This window comes from Ambystoma mexicanum, chromosome 1q (genome assembly GCF_040938575.1).
Source record: "Ambystoma mexicanum isolate Mex_15411 chromosome 1q, UKY_AmexF1_1, whole genome shotgun sequence".
NCBI lineage: Eukaryota > Metazoa > Chordata > Amphibia > Caudata > Ambystomatidae > Ambystoma > Ambystoma mexicanum.
The window spans coordinates 64,870,829-64,891,832 of NC_090922.1; the positions used below are offsets into that span (position 1 = coordinate 64,870,829).

Consider the following 21,004-nt stretch of genomic DNA (forward strand, 5'->3'; position numbering starts at 1 on the left):
ATTTGTGGTTACCACTTTATATGAACCTGTGCCGTCGACCCCAAGTGTGTGTTATGTTTACAATATTGAAAACCATACTAATGCAAGTACTGTGTTTCAGGGAGACGACGGAGCGTCCTCTACAATTACAACATCCCTTGGAGGGTTGTAGGTCAAATGGTCGAAAACCAAATGGTCGAATGACCATTTGATCGAAGTAAAATGGTCGAAAAAAAAGGTCAATTTTTTTTTTTTTTTTTTTAATGGGGGGGTTACCCCGCAACCTCCCTTTTTCTTTATTAAAAATATTTTTTAAGCAACCAAAACTTACAAAAATATATAAATAAATAAATCAAAAAATTCCACCATATTTTTTTTGACCATTTTGATTCGATCAAATGGTCATTCGATCTTTTATTTTCGACCATTTGACCGGACACTCCCTTGTAGGTGATTCAGATGTAAAGAAATCGGAGAAATAAGTCGATGAAATCTGATCATATTTAGATATTCCTTGATTCTTTTAGACAATGCATCATTTGTGGTTATCTCTTTATATGTACCTGTGCCGTCGAGCCCAAGTGTGTGTTATGTTTCCAATATTGAAAACCATACTAATGCAAGTACTGTGTTTCAGGGAGTTGCTGATTCCTCCTCTCCAATACAACCATTCATGGCAGTCCATGCGGAGCCAGAAGTATGGATACTGACAGTTCCATCGAACTAGATCATCAGAGCTCGAATACCGGTGGTTTGATTGTTCTACAGAATGTTTAATTTGTGTTTAGCTATTGAGATGTACCTGTGTGTTCGTCCACACGTGTGTTTTATGTTTTCAATATTGTGATACATAGTAATGAAAGTACTATGTTTCAGGGAGTCGATGGAGCGTCATTCCGTGCTGTCTATGCGGATCCAGAAAATATAGTTGTTGCAGCGCAAGAGGAAGGGAAGACATGCGGAAACGAATTGGAGCAACAGCGTGCAGATGTTGAAGTTCGAGTCAAGAAAGTTGCAAAGAAAAAAACAAAAATAAGGTTAGTTACAAACAGTTCATAATTTTAGGAATTGTTTTATGTTGGGGACTATATTATGTTTTTTTCCTGTCAATTGTACTATACTTTATATTGTGTTTAAAATGAACATCCCTTTTCCAATCTGTCCTCTAGTTACCCGTGGGTGTACGAACTATACATACACAGTGAAGCAAATGAGAGATGTTGCTTGCCAGACCATTTACACTATGGAGGAACTATTAATTCAGACGCGACGTGTTGAGACTCGGGATGCTCATGTCCAATGGCCAGAACATGAATTGAATGTGTCCGGAGAATCCAGTAAAGTTGTATTGGACCATTGCTACAGTTCGACTGCACCACCAAAAGAAGATGATACTGAATGTATTGAAGATAGCTCTGAAGTGGTCGCAGATCAATTCACACAATCAACACCCGCCAAAAATATGCCACCCAAAAAGCTGTCGACAATGTTGTGTTCTCCCATCAATGCTGAAGTAACAGATGTTGAAATGACAGAGAATGAACCAGCAGCAGCACCCAACGACGCATCAGAACTTGATATCAGCGATATTTCTTTCGAATTTGTTGATATGTCCTCAACAGCACAGTCCGAAACAACTGTTACGCCGGATGACAGTCTAATGAAAGAGGGCAAATACATAGTATTCAACAGTTGTTTGATGGATATTACAGGTATACTGAAATGTGGGCATTCAGTTGGAGGGGAAGTATGTGGGGAGCCATTGATTCATGTGACTCGTCAAAAACAAGGCAGTAACGTCAAAATACATGCCGCCTGTAGATTTAATCATGCGTTCTCATGGTCTGCACAACCGATGCTGGGGAAGCTGCCAGCAGGCAATCTATTGTGTGCATCTGCCTCACTTTTTAGTGGGTCCAGTTTTAGAAAGTTACAGTCTTTCTTTCAGTTTGTGGGACTCCATTTCATTTCTAAAACACAGTACTACAAATGCCAACATGATTATCTGTTTCCGGCCATTAGTGATGCTTGGAAAATTGAACAATTGTCTCTAGCTGTCATGCCTGCGCCATGGGCACATCCATTTTTGCTCCATTTGGACTTTGCTGCTTAATGATTATTGTAAACTAACTACGCATACCATAATGCACCTGGCCGCAAGCATTGTTTCCTGGCCGTTCATATTGGTTTTCTATGGAACTACACCCCCCAGAAGCCTTAAAGTCTGTTCCTGCTTCCACCAGCCCAGGAACAGAAAGGGAGGTGGCCGATTGCCTGCAGGTGTGATTCGCCAGGTGAACCCAATTAGCCTGCCTCTGTGCTGGGCTAGGCAGTATAAAGGCTGCTGCCTGCAGTGGCTCAGCCTCTTGCATCTGAGAGTCCTCCCTCCACCTTTCGCTCCTGACTTCGGTTCCTTGTATGCTGTTAATCATCACTCCTGCTTGGACCCTGCCTTGCAGCTTGCTACACCCTGCTGCCTACAGCCCTAGCCTTTTGGGCTCCCTGCCTTGTTGCTTGCTACACCCTGCTGCCTACAGCCCTAGCCTTTTGGGCTCCCTGCCTTGTTGCTTGCTACACCCTGCTGCCTAGAGCCCTAGCCTTTTGGGCTCCCTGCCTTGTTGCTTGCTTCACCCTGCTGCCTCCAGCCATAGCCTTTCAGGATCCCTTATTCACAGTCTTGCCCTGCCGGGCTCTCCACATTACAGCGGATCTCGCTCTGCTGTCTTCCAGCCTCTGCCCTTGCCCTGCGGGCTCTCCACATTGCAGCGGATCTCGCTCTGCTGCCTTCCAGCCTCCGCCCTTGCCCTGCGGGCTCTCCACATTACAGCGGATCACGCTCTGCTGCCTTCCAGCCTCCGCCCTTGCCCTGCGGGCTCTCCACATTGTAGCGGATCTCGCTCTGCTGCCTTCCAGCTTCCTCCCTTGACCTGCGGGCCCTCCACATTGCAGCTGATCTAGCTCTGCTGCTTTCCAGCCTTAGCCCTTGTCCTCTGGGCTCCCTGCTCTGCAGCCTGCCACACTCCGGCTGCCTTAGCCCTTATCCTCTGGGCTTCCTACTCTACAGCCAGCCTCACTCCGGCTGCCTTAGCCCTTGTCCTCTGGGCTCCCTGCTCTACAGCCTACCTCTTTGCGGCTGCCCTAAACCCTTTTCCTCTGGCTTTCTACCCTACCATCCTACTCCTGTAGGTTTACTCACTGCTTTCCTGCTCCTCTGAGCTCTCTACCTTGTACCTTACTGTCCTCTGCTATCCTATCCTGTTATTCGACTTTCCCTTCTATTCCTTCTGCTAGTTTGCTATCACCTCCTTTCCTGGATTTGTCTGTTGTAACATCTCTTGTACCGTTTGTCGACCCTTTGTTCCAGAGCTTGTCTGTTGGTTCCCCATCAGTCAACCTCTGCCCCTTCCTTTGTCTTGTTTCTACATTACAGACACCCATAGCTGCTGTTCCAAGTCATGAGCAAACAGCGTGGGCCTCTGTTATAGCAAACTGTGCAGAAGGCTAGAGTATTTCCAAGGTTCGTGGAATACTCTTTTCCTATTCTGCATACACCCCAAGAGGGTATCCATTCTGTACCTTTTCCCTTGCTACTCTTTCCTACTCTTCGTTCTATTTCCGTTCTGCTGTGTGTGTACTTGTCTGTCCACTTATTTTCAGCACCCAAACTCTTCTGGGTGTCCTGTGCCACTCTTAATAGAGTGCCATCCGTGACACTAGCAAGTACATTCGAAGGGAAACGATTCAGGCTAGCCGGCGATGGACAGTGCGACAGCCCTGGATTTTCTGCCAAGTACTGCACCTACCACTTTCAGGACATGGATAGTAAGAAAATTGTTAGTTCGGTGGTAGTGCAGGTGTCCCAATGTAAATCCTCAGTGGCCATGTAGAAACTAGGATTTATAACATCATTGTAATATCTACAATCAAGGGGAATGCACATCGACCTCATAGCCACGGACAGACACGTTTCAATTGCCAAGACAATGAGAGAGCAGTTCCCACATATTAAACATCAATTTGACGCATGGCATCTTGCTAAATCAATCAATAAGAAAATCTCGGCTGCAGGGAAAAAAAGGTTTTGAAAGTATTTCACAGTGGTCCCAGTCTATCAGCAACCATCTTTGGTGGAGCTCCAAAACTTGTGAAGGGTCAGTGGAAATCCTACTTGAAAAATGGCGGTCACTGATGCACCACTTTACCAACGTTCACCGCTGGACAGAAAACCAACATTTCCACCAATGTGAACATGGCCTTTTGTCCACAGAGGAGGCACGGAAGAAGAAGTGGTTGATTGCATCTTCACCTACACACAAAGCCATTGAGAAGATTGTTTTCGATAAAACTCTTATCAACAGATTTGAGGGGACTGACAGAATTCTGTCACACAGGAGAATTGGAGGTGTTCCACAATATGTGCCTAAAGTACAGGCCAAAGCGATTGCATTTCAGCTTACAGGGCATGAAACATAGGACTCTACTAGAGGTCTTAGCCCATAACGAGAATGTGGGCCGTGAACAGTCTAGGACTACGGGAAATGTAGGGATGCCTCGCTAAACTACGACCTTTGGAAAAAGAACTAAGAAATGGGGGGTAAAATCAGTATATAAGGAAATGGAGTTCGACTTTGTTAAAGGCCTTATTGTTAGTGTACTAGAGAAGCACAGATATGGAATTTTGAGCGTTTCTGTGCTGAGCACTGATGCGTTGCCACCAAACATTGCCACTGTGCCATGTCACCCAAAGCAGAGCTTGTTGAGAAGTTCAAATCCCGGTTTAAATAAATCATTGTAATCTGATTGTCTTTTTGAAAATAATGTTATTGTACAGTGTGCATACAAAGTATGCTAACCCTAAACCCTCCCTTCACCATCCTGGGTGGCGAACAACATGGGTGATCTTTGACTTCTCTCTCTATTCACCTCATATTGCTGACCTTGTGAATATGTGTATGTATATATTTTTGTTGCTGTAACTAAGTTTCGCAATCTCATGTAAATGCTGCGCACTGTTAACCGAGGGGAGGCTTGCGTATTGCAAATAATAAAACAAATAAACAATAAATCTCACTTTCAACTCAACTCCTCGGGTACTTTATTCTTTCCCTGACCTTCCCCCAAAAAGTCAATGTCTCCATAGTTATGGTTCTCTAGGGCTGCAAAGCTCGCGGACAACGAGGACAAAATTGGGGGCCTTAGAACGCGCCAAGTGAGGCGTTGCAGATGGGAGAGAAGCCAGTTTGCATTTGCACATTGAAGCCTAGTACAAACATGGAGTAGAAAATTCAAGTTCTCATAGATGGCTTTACACGGGATGTTGCAAAGTAAGAATGTACGCTCATGCAGAGTGAAGGTCAGCGGCTTTGATTTTATGCTCGCGGGCTGAAGGGGCCGGCGAATCGCACTGGCAGTATAAGGTTCTGTTGTTTTTTTTACCCTGAGAGACAGGGACCATGCCGAAAGGACTTCATTTGAAGGAGGTGGGCAATAACGTAAGAGACGATAAGGCTGAAAATTCTGAAACTAGACCCAGTTAGTTCAGTATATGAAAAATCATTGGCACAAACACAGTGGGATTTACAGACTGCATTACGCAGAGATACAATGGAAATGGCAAATATAATGTAAGTAACTCTTTAGACGCTTTTATACCGGAATGAATGAATGAATAGTAAGTACAACATTTGTGGGATCGTCTTTCTACCGGGCACATGGGCATGCATGTGCCCATTCGACACGCATGTAGACAAACAGTTGTTTCTCAGTGGTTCAACGGTAAAAAAAAACATTAGTTTGTGTGTTTCCCTCGATTTATTTCATTAGTTTTCGCATTGCTTTTAGAGCCGAACATACTCCATTGCACTATCCTCGCAAGCAAATAGTTTCAGCTTGCCCGTAATAAATAAAATGAATAATAGTAATAAAGATCGGCTGGTGAGACTAATTTCAATTTGTATGTTTTCTAAACAGGTACATCCTACCATATTGCCACTGCCACCTATTCCAGACCCTGGCAGACGGCTTCTTCAACCGCCAGCTGCAGCTTCTTGTAAACAACTGCACTAGATTGACCCTCTTATGGGATGATCGCCAAGGAGCCATATGCCCTTACGCGGTACTAGCGGCTAGAAGCAACATATCGACCTTTACGGTGGCCTAGTGCCTAGTTGATGGAACAGCCTTGCGGTTCACTGTGTGTCCAAAGTGCTTCTTTTAATGAAAACCAACACCCTGTGTACCATAAAGGAACAGCGCGTGACTCACGATAAACTTTTACGGATTTGCAGATCGAGAGAAAAGAAAAAAAATTCCATTCCGATTTAATATGCCAATTGCTGAATATTCTATAAACATTTAATGTCAAATAAATGTACTTTACCAAATGTACCGTATTGCTGTTTGATTTTAAAGTAGTTTCATATTCCGAATTGTGGCGCGCTGTGTTGTGAGTTGATCTGTGTTGGTTTCCGGGTCTGTGTGAAGTCGCGTAGAAGACGACTGGGCGGGTTTGCCTATGCAGCACAGTAACGTCACGGACAGATGCAGGGAATAAGTATGTTTTGATAATGTCAGGCTCAGGGGCGGGGATATGATTTAGTGCCGCAAAAGCAGGTCAGCCAGGGCGATGCGGCAAGTGATAGGATTATCACAAAATGGCAGCGCCCTGGTGCCTGTTTTCGCGTGCGTTTAATGGACGAAAACTCGGGTTAGGTCCATAGGAAATGTTTCTAAAATCGAGCGACTTAGACTTGAAAACACATGGCCGACACGTAGGGACAATAAAAAATTTTGACCGAACCATTCCTTTAAGTGCATAAATGGAGTCATTTTTTATCTTTTTAATTTTTATATCAAATCTATGTCATTTAGTACATTTGAATCTCTTAATATGTGATATGGAACTGCGATAAGAAATGTAAAATGAAATGAAATAACAAATATGTTGATAGGTTATGGAGTGAAATATGAATGAATTTGATAAGATGTTTTTTAAAGTTTTCTATTGTTGTCTAAGTGTTTAAGGTTTAAATTAACCAATTGCATTATAAATAAATAAAAATAATAAAATGCGATAATTGCATGGTCACCAACTCATCATCCAGGTGTAGACAGGTATTCCCTAGATCAGCAAAGAGACTCGAAGGCAGGTCAGCTCAATGTACTGCATTTTAGTCCTGGGTGCAGGGGATCTCGATTTGTAACATATTCCCTTGGTGCACGGTGTATATCGTCTTCCACTATCTTATGCCTCACCTCCAATATTTCCATTTAAAAACCTCCACGAATATGACAGACCCTTTTACAAAACTTCAAACGCTGAAATGCATGCAGCACCTGTCAAAGATGTATTAGTGATCGCCTCTGCCAGTGACGTTCCTACTTCAAGTACAGACAGGATAGATATTTGTGAAGGTTTCAACGGGATTCTGGCTTTCTACAAAAGAAAGCGAAAACAAGGTTAGACACGTCAACGTAAGGTATCGCGCTGCATGTCGGTGTATTCAGACCTTTCGCGACTAGCACAATCTCGACCAGTAGATACGTGTATTTATTGCTGCTTCGCTAATAGAATCCCTGTGCTACATAACTTTGTCTCTTTAGAAGCCCATCTCTGCGCTGCCATGCCAAGTGCTCATCGTAAACACGTACAGATGATGTCACTGCCTAAGCCCGGGGCGGACGTCATTTCCGCTAAAGCGCTACGGCGGGTATTTTTGTAGTTACTGACATGGCTCGCGTTCCCGAGGCTGCTCGGGAACCACTGGGCTGCCACCGGGATTGTACCTTGGAGAGGGGACAGCTTGAGGAGATGGTGGTGAACAGTTGGCTAATACAGTACTATTTCCATTGCGCAATGGACGCTTTTAGGACTAGTCGGCACCAGGACTTCAACCAGCTACGCAACGTCCTTTCCGGTGAGCGATGGGGGTGAGGCATTGGCTTGAATTGCAATAATGGGCGGGCCTTAAGGCTGGCGGATCTCCAATACCACAAGACTAAAATGCATTGAAGAGAAATACCTTGGACTTTGGTTCCTAAACATTAACGGTGATTGGGTTGGAGGGTATTAGGCATTAAAGGTAAACATTACTTACACGTAGCTCTTCCGAGTTGCGTTTGAAGCTGTTTTGAAGGGACAACGCATACAAGTGAACAGTACCTCATACATGCCAACATTCAGACGGACCTGAGAGGGAGATTTCCACAGGGAAATCGGGACATTGGGGCTACAGTTATTTTAGGCGAGAGACCGTGAAAAAAAGCAATATTTTTCACCGGAAAATATCACGCCTAAATCGGGAGGGTTGGCATGTATGGTACCCCCATGTCCCTCGTCACAGTCAGTACCAGATATAAGCCGGCAAAGGGCTTTGTGGGCAAAAATGACAGGGGGCCCCAGGTGGGTGGGTCATAGAGGCGGAGCCTAGAGTGGGCGGAGTTGCATTATGATGAACTTTAGGGACACATGCTTTATTTTGTTAAAGTGCTATTTTTAAAAACAGTTTTCTGTGTTTGGGCGTCTGACTCAAGCAAGAGCCAGGTTGACCTGTCAATGGTGGTAATATTGAATGATCAAGCCTGAAGCTATTTATGTACCAGCTGACTGTCACACGAATCAGGGCCGCACGGCAATGAAGCAGGATTGCAATAAGACAAGTAATTAAACATTGGGCACAGAGACAGGGTTAAACTCTGCTTTATTTAAGCACAAACGGAACTCTGGGTGGTAGCCCCACCCCCTCCTACACGTGGGTCACAGCCCACTCATAAGCTGCAATAAACAGAGGACTTATCCTCTAAACAACAAACAGTAATCATAGAAGTAGGACATTACACTGTTGTTGGAAATTATAGGGTTCAAGGCAATGGGAAGGCACATTACAGGAGGTGATATCACAGGTTAATTTCTACAGCATGCAGAACCATTTTGTCTATGTCCCTGGTGTTCTTAAGCCACTTATTTGAAATGTCATTGAACATCACAGACTTAAATAAGTTAACCTTTTACCTGTAAAACATACAAGGGGTTACCTCTTTTGTGGGTGCTGCTTGGGGCACTTGAAAGACCCCTTAATTCCAACTTGGAGAGAAGGGGGTTCAGAAGTGTAAGGAGAATGGGGAGTAATGGAGGTCCAAAGAGTCAGGGAGAATAGAGAGTGAGGGAGGGCAATAGAAAGGGAGTGAAGGGAGGCAAGAGCTTGACAAATGGGTAGTGGTGGTGCAGCAATAAAAAGGCAAATGGTGCGTGATATGGGTAAACGAGGCAGGGAACACTTTGAGTCAAAAAATGGCAGGCGAGTATACGAAAAGCAGCAAAATGAGGAAGAGAGAGGGATCTTTATAATAAAGAACCTTTGGCAGACAGAGAAAGAAAAAGGCAAGAGGCTTAATACAATGATTCAAGAACAGTGGATGACATAGTGTTAAAAATGAGCAGGAAAGAGTAGGATAGTAGAGCGGAAATTGCTTGGAAGGAAAAAAGAGGGGGTAAAAAGGATGCTGTATGGGAAAAAAAGGAAGCATGAGGGAAAGGAGTAAAAGGGAGCATATTTGTGATGCGAGGTGATCATGTGCTTGCCCTAGCTGGCCACCTATACGTAGTCACAGCTGCAGTAGATAAATGAACAGAGTATCAATTAAAATGCAGCCACTTGGATATGGTTGCATTGAAATGGGCCAAAAAGATCCATGTGGATGACGAAAATCGCCTTAGTGCAAGTTTTCTGTGTTAACCTTATACCAAGTTGGTAGCTAAACAAGCCCAGATGAAAACCAAGGTCGGGGAACAGGTCTGACTATGTCTGTAGGGTGGCCAACCATTGCACGTTTTGTGGGGACTGTCCAAATGTCATAGGCTGTGTCTCGCACACAGCCAACTACGGACAGGAATAAGTCCTGATGTTTCTCCTCTGAAGCAGGATCAGCTGTTCAAAGTCTTCCCAGCTCAAACTTTTTGTGTGACAGTTAAAAGCGCTGGCAAGCACAGTGCCTTTCCCACTGCTGCCCAGCATCCCCAGGCTCAGCTTGGTGTCAACTCCATTTCAATAAACCGATTAGAGATCGATGACCCAGACACAGGGGCGCCTGGCTAAGGACTATTGTCCCTTAGATGGTGCAACTGTGGGTGATCATAAATGAGAGAGTACGCTGCATGCTGTGTAAAAAATTAAAAAAAAATCAACTCTCAAGCAAATTACCTTTTTATATTGAATTTTCTTTTTACTGTGAATACCTTTTTTTTAAAACCAAATTATACTGTTTTTAGGTCCACATTCTTACAGCCTGCTACTGCAATCGTGCATTCAGTGTGGCGAACATAAAGCTATACATGTCACATGTCTTTTTGCTTGATCTATTCCTATAACAATGTATATAATATCAGGCTGGTTTCTTATGTGATTTGTGTACTTTTGAAGGCATTGATAGAAAACCAAATTAATTTACTTTTGGAAACCCTAGTGGGTGGTTAGCCCCTGATTCCGTTTCGAGCTTTCAGTTCGGAGTGAGTAACACAGGGAGGTGACTGCAGGCTTTGTGCCTTTGAACCTCCCTGTAAAAGATTACAATCATTCTCTGTTGCCTTTTTTAATTACTATAGGAAGATAACTTTGGACTCGTAGCCCAGAGCTTCTTCAAAGAGCTTTTTTTGTTGTTATTTTTTTAGTTCTTTTTTTTAAGTACTATGTTCCAAGGTCTCCAAATGAATCAGAGAAGTGGGGCTAAAATCGTTTTACCGCCACAGCCTGTTGAATTGGACGCTTCTGCTGCACTGTGCCTTACAAGGGACTTGCCCCTCTCTGAATCTCCGTGCCATCTGATCTACCGGTTGTTCAGCCCCATTCAGATCGCGGGTTACAGGTGGCTTGGGGGATAGGGAGGGTGCCGCTTGAGCCCCTCCCGCAAATAAAATGAAGGTTTCCAACACTATAAAATCCTACTTTGCCGCATTAGAAAAAAAATAATACATCTGATCCCGAACATCCGTCGACATCGGGTGTTATGAGTGAAAACTTTAATAAGCTGCCAGTCTTGTGCCAACAAAAATAACATGTGAAAGACCCAGAACTCCCAGTGATCTAGGAGATAGAAGCCGAAGAGCAGGAAACGGACAAGGATTTTTTTTAAATACCCATCCCCCATTTTTTCAGAAGCTCCAGAGACTTTAATTCATCTGTAACTTCTTATGCGTCTACCCTTGCGCTGGCGCAACAAAGGCGGCTCTCTATGGTGATCAAAACTATAGATCATTCAGTAATGGGGGCTTCAGATCCCATCTTATTAGAATTAAATCCGGTGTTGAGTTCTCTGCTGACATTATTTGAGAACCTACAGCAGGACTCCCAATCCCACTCAGCCGACTTGGATCTAATTTGGGGTAAATTACAACTCATGCCAGTGACAAATCTGTCCGAAAAGGCTCCCATTGGAGACCCCAAGTCAGTATCTTATAAACCAGTAGTGCTTTTTGATGATATGGTTGCTAGGGCTAATCACCAAACTACAATTCCCCAGGATGTATATATATTTTGGAACCAGGCACGAGCGACCTGGCTGCCGTTCCGCAGAACAAACAACCCCCTTCCAAAAGTCTGGTTAAAACTAAGGATACATCTTGTGACTCCCAAGATTTCTAATTCGACTCCAAAGTCTTTGTTTAAGTCTGTGGCGATCCCTTTAGGAAAACCGTCAAATAATATGCTAGTGTGGAAGCATGCTGTTGCCTCGACTCAAATGAGAGGCTCTGATTAAAGATTTTAATAACATGCCAGGGAAAACTACACAGACTGGTTCCGTTGTAGTGAACAAAGGAAGGGTGAGATGCTTAGACTCTGCAGTGCAAACATCTTTTCATGTGGAGAAACAAATACAGTGTGACTTAGCATCTGTTTTCCCAACAGGTCTGGACAATGATGGAGATGACATGAGACTAATTGACAAAGTTGCTGGGGGCTCTACAGGAAGTCTCTTGCACTCAATATTCAAATAATATCTTCTTGCATGAAGGTTCGCAGGGTGTGGGATGAGGTAAAGTAAGGCAGAGTTGGGGGCGTTTGGTAGATATAATTCACCTCCATTTGGTGACCCTAGAGACAGTCAACTGGGGCCATTTGTGCATTCTCCATTGGGGCCTCTGAATAACAGTGGGGGGGGGGGGGTTGCAAACAACTCTCCCCATCATTCCCGTTTGGGGTGGTCGGGGGAGGAGTTTGAAGTGAGAGACCGAGAAGGGGCCTGATTTTGGTTACTGTTACAATCAGCACTTGGAGGAAAATCGTGGTCTGAAAGTTGAAGAGTACACCAATTGCATGAGGTTTGGACATCTTATGACAAAAGACTGAATGTGCTGAACCGCACAGGCATTTTGAGGTTACGCTTATAGGTGCCAAGCCTACGGGCCATATCTTCATAAGATATTGAGAGAGTCGAATTCCCTTCTAGCGGGACAACCGATGTAGCACTGATTACGATAATATCAAAGGTAGTTTTCAACCTTATAATTGTCGAAATCGGCCCCCTGTATAATTTTGTTTTTGCTTTCTCTCAAGTGGTTCCTGAAAGGGGTTATAACACTACTGCCAGAGTGATTGAGTACCTTGAGTCTCAAGGTAGGGACTTTGTTGCTTCTGTTTGGGCAGAGAACAAGGGTAATCTTCCCTCTCTGATTCAGGAAAGAGGGCTATAAGAACTGACCGCATATGGACCCCAGAAGTTGGTCCTGAACGTCTATATTCGAGGCACTGGTAAAGATACACGTAAACTAACGATTTTATCTTGGAATAGTTGCTGCCATACCCAAACTTGGGGGAAACTCTTTTTTTTTTTCCAACATTGTTTTTATTAATTTTGGCCGAACAAGCCATACAAAACTTCAAGTATTACATACATCGTGCGGTAGTTAAGGCATTTAAGAGCAGAAAACAGTTCTGGAAATAACAGAGTTTGCAGCAGATCGCGCCTTGTCTTCCAAACTTCTTAACAACTGAAAAAAAAAGAGAAGGGGGGGGGAGAGGTTATTATTCAGGAAATAAGGCTGACACGGACTCCTGTTGTGGATGGGTTCGTAACATTTTTTTCCACAGCCGTAAAAGGCCAGAGGGAGACACCATTGGGTGGTCTTTAAATGAGAGCCTTGGGGTTGCGGTAGATTATCAAGTTGTTGCAATTTTTAAAGTGCTGCCATGTGAGTGGAGCGATCATAAGATGATCACTGCAGAGTTTGATCTCCCCTTAGAGAGAGGTAGTGGGGGGCCGTTCCCACAATATTTGTAAATCAACGGTTAAATAGAATATCATGGAACGTGATATACAACCAATATCTGGCACTCCTTGCCCATCGCATCGCCGCTCTCTGCCCCAACTTTCAGTGCTATGCGGATGATACCCAGCTCATTTTCAGGCTAGCTCCCTCCTTTCCTGCCGCTCTCTGGCCGGCCTCTCTAGGCCCTCTTCCTGCTCCTACCTGCAAGGTAAAAAACCTTGGGGTCATCTTCGACTACACACTCTCCTTCTCTCCTCACATTTCTGACGTCTCTAAGAAGTCACACTACCAGCTGCACCTCCTTAGAGGTATTCTTCCTTTCCTCTCCTTCCCCCAGAAGCTCACTGTCTCCAGAGCCCTGGTTCTCTCTAAGCTGGACTACTGTAACAGCCTCTATCTAAATCTGCCTGCCTCTACTCTCCGCCCTCTGCAGACCACGGGACTGTCTCTGTATCCCTACAGCCCCCCCTCCCAGCACTTTGTTCTGCACTTACCTTGCACTTGCCACCAGCTGGCCCCTTATTTATTTATCTTATTATTCCACTATCCCAGGCTCTGCACTGCCCCTAGCACTTTCCCTTCCCATGCACTTGCGCGATCTGAATGATACCGGGCCTAGTAAGATCGTTGTCTGTCTTCCTTTTGTCCCCCACTCCCTGCCTCGTCGCACCTTGAAACACTTGTGTATAGGCGCGTTACAAATGCCATATTATATCATATCATATCATAACTATTATAAGGCCTCCTTGGTTCATAACAAGGCAGAGGTGTACTTGGCTTCCCCTTCTCTAGATTGGAAAATTGAAACTTTCAGTACTAAGGGTTTTGATACCTTCTTGGGCGATATCCTCGACAAGGCTGAAACTAAATCGAAGTTTAGCATAGTGAAACATCTTCACCAGTTTGGCCGTACTCTAAGGGGCAAAAAGAGGGAGCGGAGAGAGAGAGAGAGAATAAAAGCAATTAAGAGCAATAATAGTCGTGTCCTAATGACTCGGGGGAGGGGGGGGTTAAAAGGCCAAAGCAGCCTTATCGTACCTGGCAAAGCTGGTATAAAGACAACTACTCCAGAATGATGCAGAATGCATGATGGATTCTCTATGCAAAACGACCACAACTAAATTCTAGCTTCTTATTAATCGCCTTGGCAGAAGTCAGGCAGATTTTCAGCTATATCCCTTAGGGGAACTGCAGCGGGTCTCTTATTATGAGGCTAAATTTAGGCAGAGTTCAGTGCTTGATGTTCCTCCCCTTATACCTTTGGATCCCGATGTGGATAACTATAACTTGACTATAGAATATGAAGACAGGGCCTAGTAGGTCTCTAATATGTTATGTAAGAATGATCCGGCTTCTTTGGTCAACGATATTGACCCTTTATTTCCGTCAAATTCTAAAAGATCAAACCCTTCCGGTGAGCTAGCAAGCAGCTTTTTTTATTGTGATTTATAAGGGAGGGGATCGAAATAATTCTTGTGATTATAGGCCAGTATCAGTACTTGACACAGACAGCAAAGTATTTGCGTCTGTTCTTTGGAAACACTTGGAAGCCTGTTCACTCGAAACAGGGTGCATTAAAAAATGGCATACCGGTTTTAGGAAAAAACACAGCACTAACCTAAACGGTCTGCTGTTAAAATATGTCCAAAATCTAGCCCTGAAAGACAAAGTAACCGCCACTTAGGTGACACGTATTGATCTGACATCAGCCTTTGATACAGTAAACAGAGCACTCTTATGGCTAAAATTGGCAAATTACAATATACCAACTGGATTATTAAGACTTTTAATAGCACTTCACGAAAATACAAAAATTAAGGTCAGTGTAAACGGGAGGGGTGAAACAGGCCCTATTCAGACAATCTCTGTTATTAGACAGGGATGTATTTTGGTCCCCTGCTTTTTTTAATGTATACTTCTCTGACATGGGAGATGTTCTGGATAAAAATGCATTCGCATCAAACAATCAGCGACTGACTGGGATCTCTTATGCGGATGTTTTTTTATTATTCGATTTGACTCCACGTGTTCTACAGAAGTTGATAGATGCTTTCAATTTTTATGCTAAGTCTAATGATATGGTTATTTACAACTCTAAATCAAAGGTTATTGTATCATCAAGGAAAAGTAAGAAAATGTCAGGTTCTTGGTAGGTAGATGGTCACAAACTAGAGACGGTGGACTCATTCATCTGGGATTTTATATAATGTTTAAACCTACTAAGGTAAAATTAAGAGAACATTTTGTCCATAGAATCTCTGACCTACTAAATCAACTTAAGAAGGTCGATGGGCAATATGGGAATTTCTCAATATTCCCAGCATTAAAGTTCTATCGAGAGAAAATCATCCCAAAACTACTCTATGGCATTGAAATATAGAAACACTATTATGGAGGAAGTTGTTTACGGTATCTGATTCGCTTCCTGGGGTAATGTTCAGGTATGAACTAGGCATTCCATCACTTCGATCAAGCGGAATGTGAAACATGTTTAACCTGTATTGAAACATCTTGATAGCAGAAGCTGGTGCACTCTATGGTGATGTAATGATGTCTTTGATTACCATATGTAAGGAAGACATGGTATCAACTGTAAGACAATTATAATACACAGGGTTCCTGGTTACGACCCTGCTCTACCCAGGTGGGTAAACATTAAGTAAAACGAATGAGCAATGTCACAGAACCCAAAACACCCACTCCTAATATGGATTACCATATTGGGACAATGGTTGAAGATTTAGCAAATTTAATACAAGACAAGAATTAATGTTCAATTTACAATTTATCACAGGAAGCTCAATTATTTACATACAACATCTATACATGATGCAAATGGTGCTCAACCAAAAGCTATCCCTTGGGTTATGATTCAACACATATACAATCCCTGAAATCCTTGCCAAATCAACATGAGATACATTTGTACATTAACAATACAAGGTGCTTCAATGCACTAATATGAACAGTGTATACGTTGGACACTGGGACTTAGTCATATAGTCAACACAACAGTTTTTCGGCCTTTTGGAGCTGAGTTGTGTGGCTGCTGTTGTGTAGGCCTGGCTGCCGTTGTGTAGGCCTTCATCAGGACGGAGAAAACTAATAGTAGGAGTTTCCTGTGGACTTGAGTTCGGTTGAAATCCTGGTGTGTAGTTGAAACCGTCTGGAAGTCCATGTGGTCTAGACCAAGGGATTCAATGATCCAGTGCAGGTCCAATCCCACTCTTTATACAACGACCGGATATATCAGTGTGAGGCAGCAGGTAAATGCTGGTGAGTCCAAACATGGAAAGGCACCTAGTCGGGATACAATGACGCCTGTAGAAAGCAATCGAACGGAGGCTCCGCCGCACTGGGATCTGGACACATGTCAACTGTTTTCCCCATCCCCACCATTGCATATAACTGTTTTGCACAGCACCAGACATGTACACCTGGGAACGCTGTTAAAGTCTTTGGCTGATGTAGTCAAAGGTGAGGTAGTGACGCAGAGCTAAGGTTGGCTATCATAAGGTGCAGCAGGCTGGGGGCAGATTGAGACTTGATGCTCATAAAGAATGAGGCAAAAATTTCAAGTGTGGGCGGGCACTGCTGATTTACTTTAATTTCCTATAATGACTTGCAACTTTCCTTGTGTAATTGGTGGCGAATCTCAAGTAACCCAGTATACACTATACTGGAAAAACTATAGACATAAAGAATGGAAATACTTGAGAAACACAGGCTGTAATGCAGCTTGACAATACCACTAACTTATCTCAAGTAGTTTGCCTTAACCTTCTTAGCAGAGTTCATGTTGGCCAGCTCTACCTCAGTGTCCCTATCCCTTGCCCCCTAGTACTTTCATTACTCTATGAAGGCATCATGCCATCTTCTGGACAGCCATATCCAATCAAGAATCAAAGTTGCTGCTCTGAAGAACCTCAAAATAACTGCATCATTCACTACCTGGCACCTAGCTGAATTAAATACCACCATAGATATAGAACTCTTCCTCTGATACAATCAACCTAGTCATGCCGGATGTATATGCAGGTAGAAAGACCTCGCCAACCCCCAAACCGGACTTCTTTGTCTTGGCCAGAGCTGACGCTTTATGATTGGCTAGTAATATGAATAAATGGAACTGTTTTCTTAAACCTATGTGTAAATGTGTGAAGCGGAGGAAGAAAATGTACGTAATGTCTTCTATGTTTGTCCAGCTTATGAACATATAGGGTCGAGCCATATCATACCGCTCTTACAGAAAGGAGCCCACCAAGAAAATGTCATTTTGACACAAACGTCACCAAACCAATAGCACTCTTCTTTTTTGGTACTTAGAGAAATAGATCCAGCAAGAGTGGTGGATGCTGATCTCTGGGCTCCTAGGAATTCTCCTTATCTGCAAGGAGGTGCAAGTGATGACATTTACGTTTTTTCTCGAACTCTTCCCTATGTGTATTATTTAGTTTGTAGTGGCCTTTTATAATCATGTGGTCGTCATATTCTATGATGACTTTTAACTCTTTGTTGATTTTGTTTTATTTGTGGATGAAATTTGTAGTAGTTTATTTTGTATTGTATTTATTTTGAATTTAACTTCTTCCACGAAAGGCTCAATGAGCCGAAAGTGTAATAATTAAATAAAGAATCAAACACAACCAGCATATGCATAAAGGAATAGTGCGCTCAAATATATTATTGTCCCGAGTGTTCGGGCATGTGGTTTTAAGCAAACTGTGATTGATCGTAAAAACATTTCCTATGCACCTTAACTTAGTTTTCCTCACTTTTACACATGTGAAATCAAGCAGCGGGCATGGCCATCTTGTGCTAATCTTATCCGTTGCTGCTTCGCCCTAAGTTGAACTGCCCTTGCGGCACTAAATCATATCCCCCGCCTCTGAAGCTGACATCACTATTCCTAGTGATATTCTCCACCTATTTTCATGACGTTAGTGTGCAGCATAGCCAAAGGTGCCCAGTCATCACCTACGTCTTAACGTCAGTTGACGCAGAACCCGGAATATCAACACCCACATCCTCTCACAGCACAGCACGTCCCAAATCGGAATAGAAAACACTATTTCCAAAGGAAACCCCAATACTCTGCAATTTATAATGTGCTTTTATTTCACAATAAACGCTCCGAGAACATCCGCCAATTTCCATTTTCAACCAAATTTTTAATTTCGCTGTGTTCGAACATCAAATCTTTATCATGAGGCACACAGTGTTCCTTTCGGTAGAAGAAGCGCATTGGACGCACGCAAGGCTTCAGCAGCCGCTTCTTGCTAGACCTTCGTAAACTATGTCAGGTTGCTCCTTGTCGCTGGTACCGCCAAAGGGCACATCGGTCCCGGGCGATCGTCCCACATCAGCGTAATTGTCATCCAGCCATTTAGGTGTCTCTGCCACTGCCTGTTGAAGAAACCATCACTGGGTGTCTGGAAACGATGACATTCGCAGAAAGGAAGGATGTAGCTCTGTAGAAAACCTAACAGAAATATATTTCAGTAGCCATTCTTTATTCAAATATATCCATTTACCCTTTAATACCGCACCGGGTGAAACCTAATAATGAACACGCACCAGAAACAATTGAAACAAAGAGAAAACATAGTAGAAAGTTGGAGTCTATGATGTGCTTGAGAGGTTAGTGCTGGGGAGTATGTTAAGCTTGCAATGAGATGCGGATGCGGTAGCTGATGGAAGAATTCAAACAACACATAGACGGCATTATAACGGAATATTAGCAACAAACTTGGCGTTGGTGGAACCTAGACGTGGACTCCATGCATTTCGGTGCTGGACTGCCCGTCTGCCTGGCACAAATACATACAGGTTGTGTTTGCGTGTCGTCACAATATGCCCCAACCACCAACCCATTACAATGTAAGCCAGCAATACCGGTTAGAAAATAAAACCTTGACTTGTTCGTCTATAAACTCGTCTACAGTAAAACTTACATTAAATTTGGTATTTCCATTCTCTTGGCATAACGCACAGTGTCCGCTCAGATCAACGGTTTTCATGAAATTAAATTATATGTTCCTTTGCTTTGTGGACAGCCATGTGGAAGGATAAGGCAGGGAATCCAGTTTGGAAGCAACTTTAGGGGCTGGTTGATTGTGAGTGAGTAGTTTCACAATGACTGTAATCCATTTTTGGCCTGCTTCATGCACTCTTTTGGAGAGGTGTTTTTCCAAATTATTTTTTAAAAATTATTATTATTTAATTAATCATTAATGTATTTTTTTTGGTGAGCACTGTGTGCTAATCTGGTGTCTCCCTCCTTCTTTGAATTACTTAACACCTATCACTATTGCACTGTTCAGCGCAGTGAGACTGAGAACGGTCTGTGTTCAATTAGGTTCTTAACTGTGGGTGGCTTCTGGCAGTGCTCCCATACCCCTCAGCCACCTGCAGCTTTAGTGCTTCACTAACTTCTTCAGTGTACAAGCGCTGTGGACTTTGACTTGTTCTGCCAAACCTGTGTGTTCCTAATCTAGTGTCTGTCTAGTGTTTCTTTTGGCTTCTGAGCCAGTTTTTCTGTGCTGGGCTGCATCCAAAGGGTGTAGTCCTTTGTTTGTGTCTGGCCTTTTCCCAGTCCCACCCTCTCCCTCCAACCCGCCCACCTCCCCTGATTGCTACGTCCACCTGGTCATAACTGACCTTCCCTGGGCAGCCCCCGCGGCTAAGGACCCAAGGCAAAGGGCGGCTCCTACATTGGCAGCTCCAAGACGTGTCTGCAGGTGTCAGCAAGGGAGGCCAGTGAAGCCATCCGTCAACAGACGCCAACAAAAACTGTGAGTGTGGCATGGGTGGGGTGTAGAGCAATTGCTCTACTCCAGAAAGCCCCTGCCACTCTACCTTACCTGTCCATAACGTAGACTGCCATAGACTTACACCATGCATACTTAGAGAGATTTGTGACCACCAGCATAAATCTATTCATGGCTGGACTGTAAATGTTGCATTGCATTACACACTAACTTACTTGCCAACGTTAACTAGTGCCATACCTAGAGAGAACTGTGAAGATTGCCTTGCATCACATCTAGATAGGATTGTGAATATTAGCATGTGCCCACACTTAGATGGAATTAGATGGAATAATTATCTCCAGCCTGCGTCACATCTAGATAGGATTGTGAATGTTAGCATGTGCCACACTTAGATGGAATTAGATGGAATACTTATCTCCAGCCTGCGTCACATCTAGATAGGATATTGAAGATTAGCAAGTGCCACACTCAGATGAAATAGTGAATGATAGCAAGCATCACCCTTAGCCATAACTGCAAGGACAGCAATCCCAATAAACCGATCCACTAACAATTTCACCCCTCTGCATACACCTCTCAAACTCTAACCAAACACAACCACAAGCCTACAACACAGCAATCCGCACAAACGTCACTATACTGCAACAACAAAACAAACCACACCTAGACTTGCACAACAGCACACGATGACTACTGACAGTAAAACACCCCAAGCCCAGTCAATTGACCCACCGGGCTGAGGCTGGCAACAGCACATCACTGCTCTCTTCCAGCTTATTCCCACTAACCCACCCCCCCCTTCCCTTTTTCAGAGCCGCCGGAGCGCCAGGGGACCACTCCGGTGGTGATAGTGCACGGTACAAATATCCTTTAACATTAACATTAACTTTGTCCAGTTTTAAAATGGTGAACCTTATCATTTTTGCAGGTATTACACACCTCCGTCCTTCAATCCATAGCGAATCCTCCCTTTCTTCCAAGGACGAACAAC

The 21,004-nt window shown here is 43.6% G+C and overlaps 1 protein-coding gene and 1 long non-coding RNA gene across 2 annotated transcripts in view; one reads left to right on the forward strand and one right to left on the reverse strand.

Moving 5' to 3' along the window:
* LOC138524688 (uncharacterized) overlaps nucleotides 1–7,874 on the reverse strand; it is a 137,704-nt gene extending 129,830 nt beyond the window's left edge. Inside the window, exons 1-2 of the long non-coding RNA XR_011283342.1 lie at nucleotides 7,765–7,874; nucleotides 7,315–7,414 (exon numbers count right to left, since the gene is read on the reverse strand). This is a non-coding gene — a long non-coding RNA (uncharacterized lncRNA). The remainder of the gene's footprint in view (nucleotides 1–7,314; nucleotides 7,415–7,764) is intronic.
* The window catches only part of TERF2 (telomeric repeat binding factor 2), a 498,766-nt gene continuing 485,410 nt past the window's right edge, over nucleotides 7,649–21,004 (forward strand). The window contains exon 1 of the mRNA XM_069635526.1: nucleotides 7,649–7,895. Coding sequence (XP_069491627.1) covers nucleotides 7,709–7,895 — 187 coding nt within the window. The 5' untranslated portion in view covers nucleotides 7,649–7,708. The remainder of the gene's footprint in view (nucleotides 7,896–21,004) is intronic.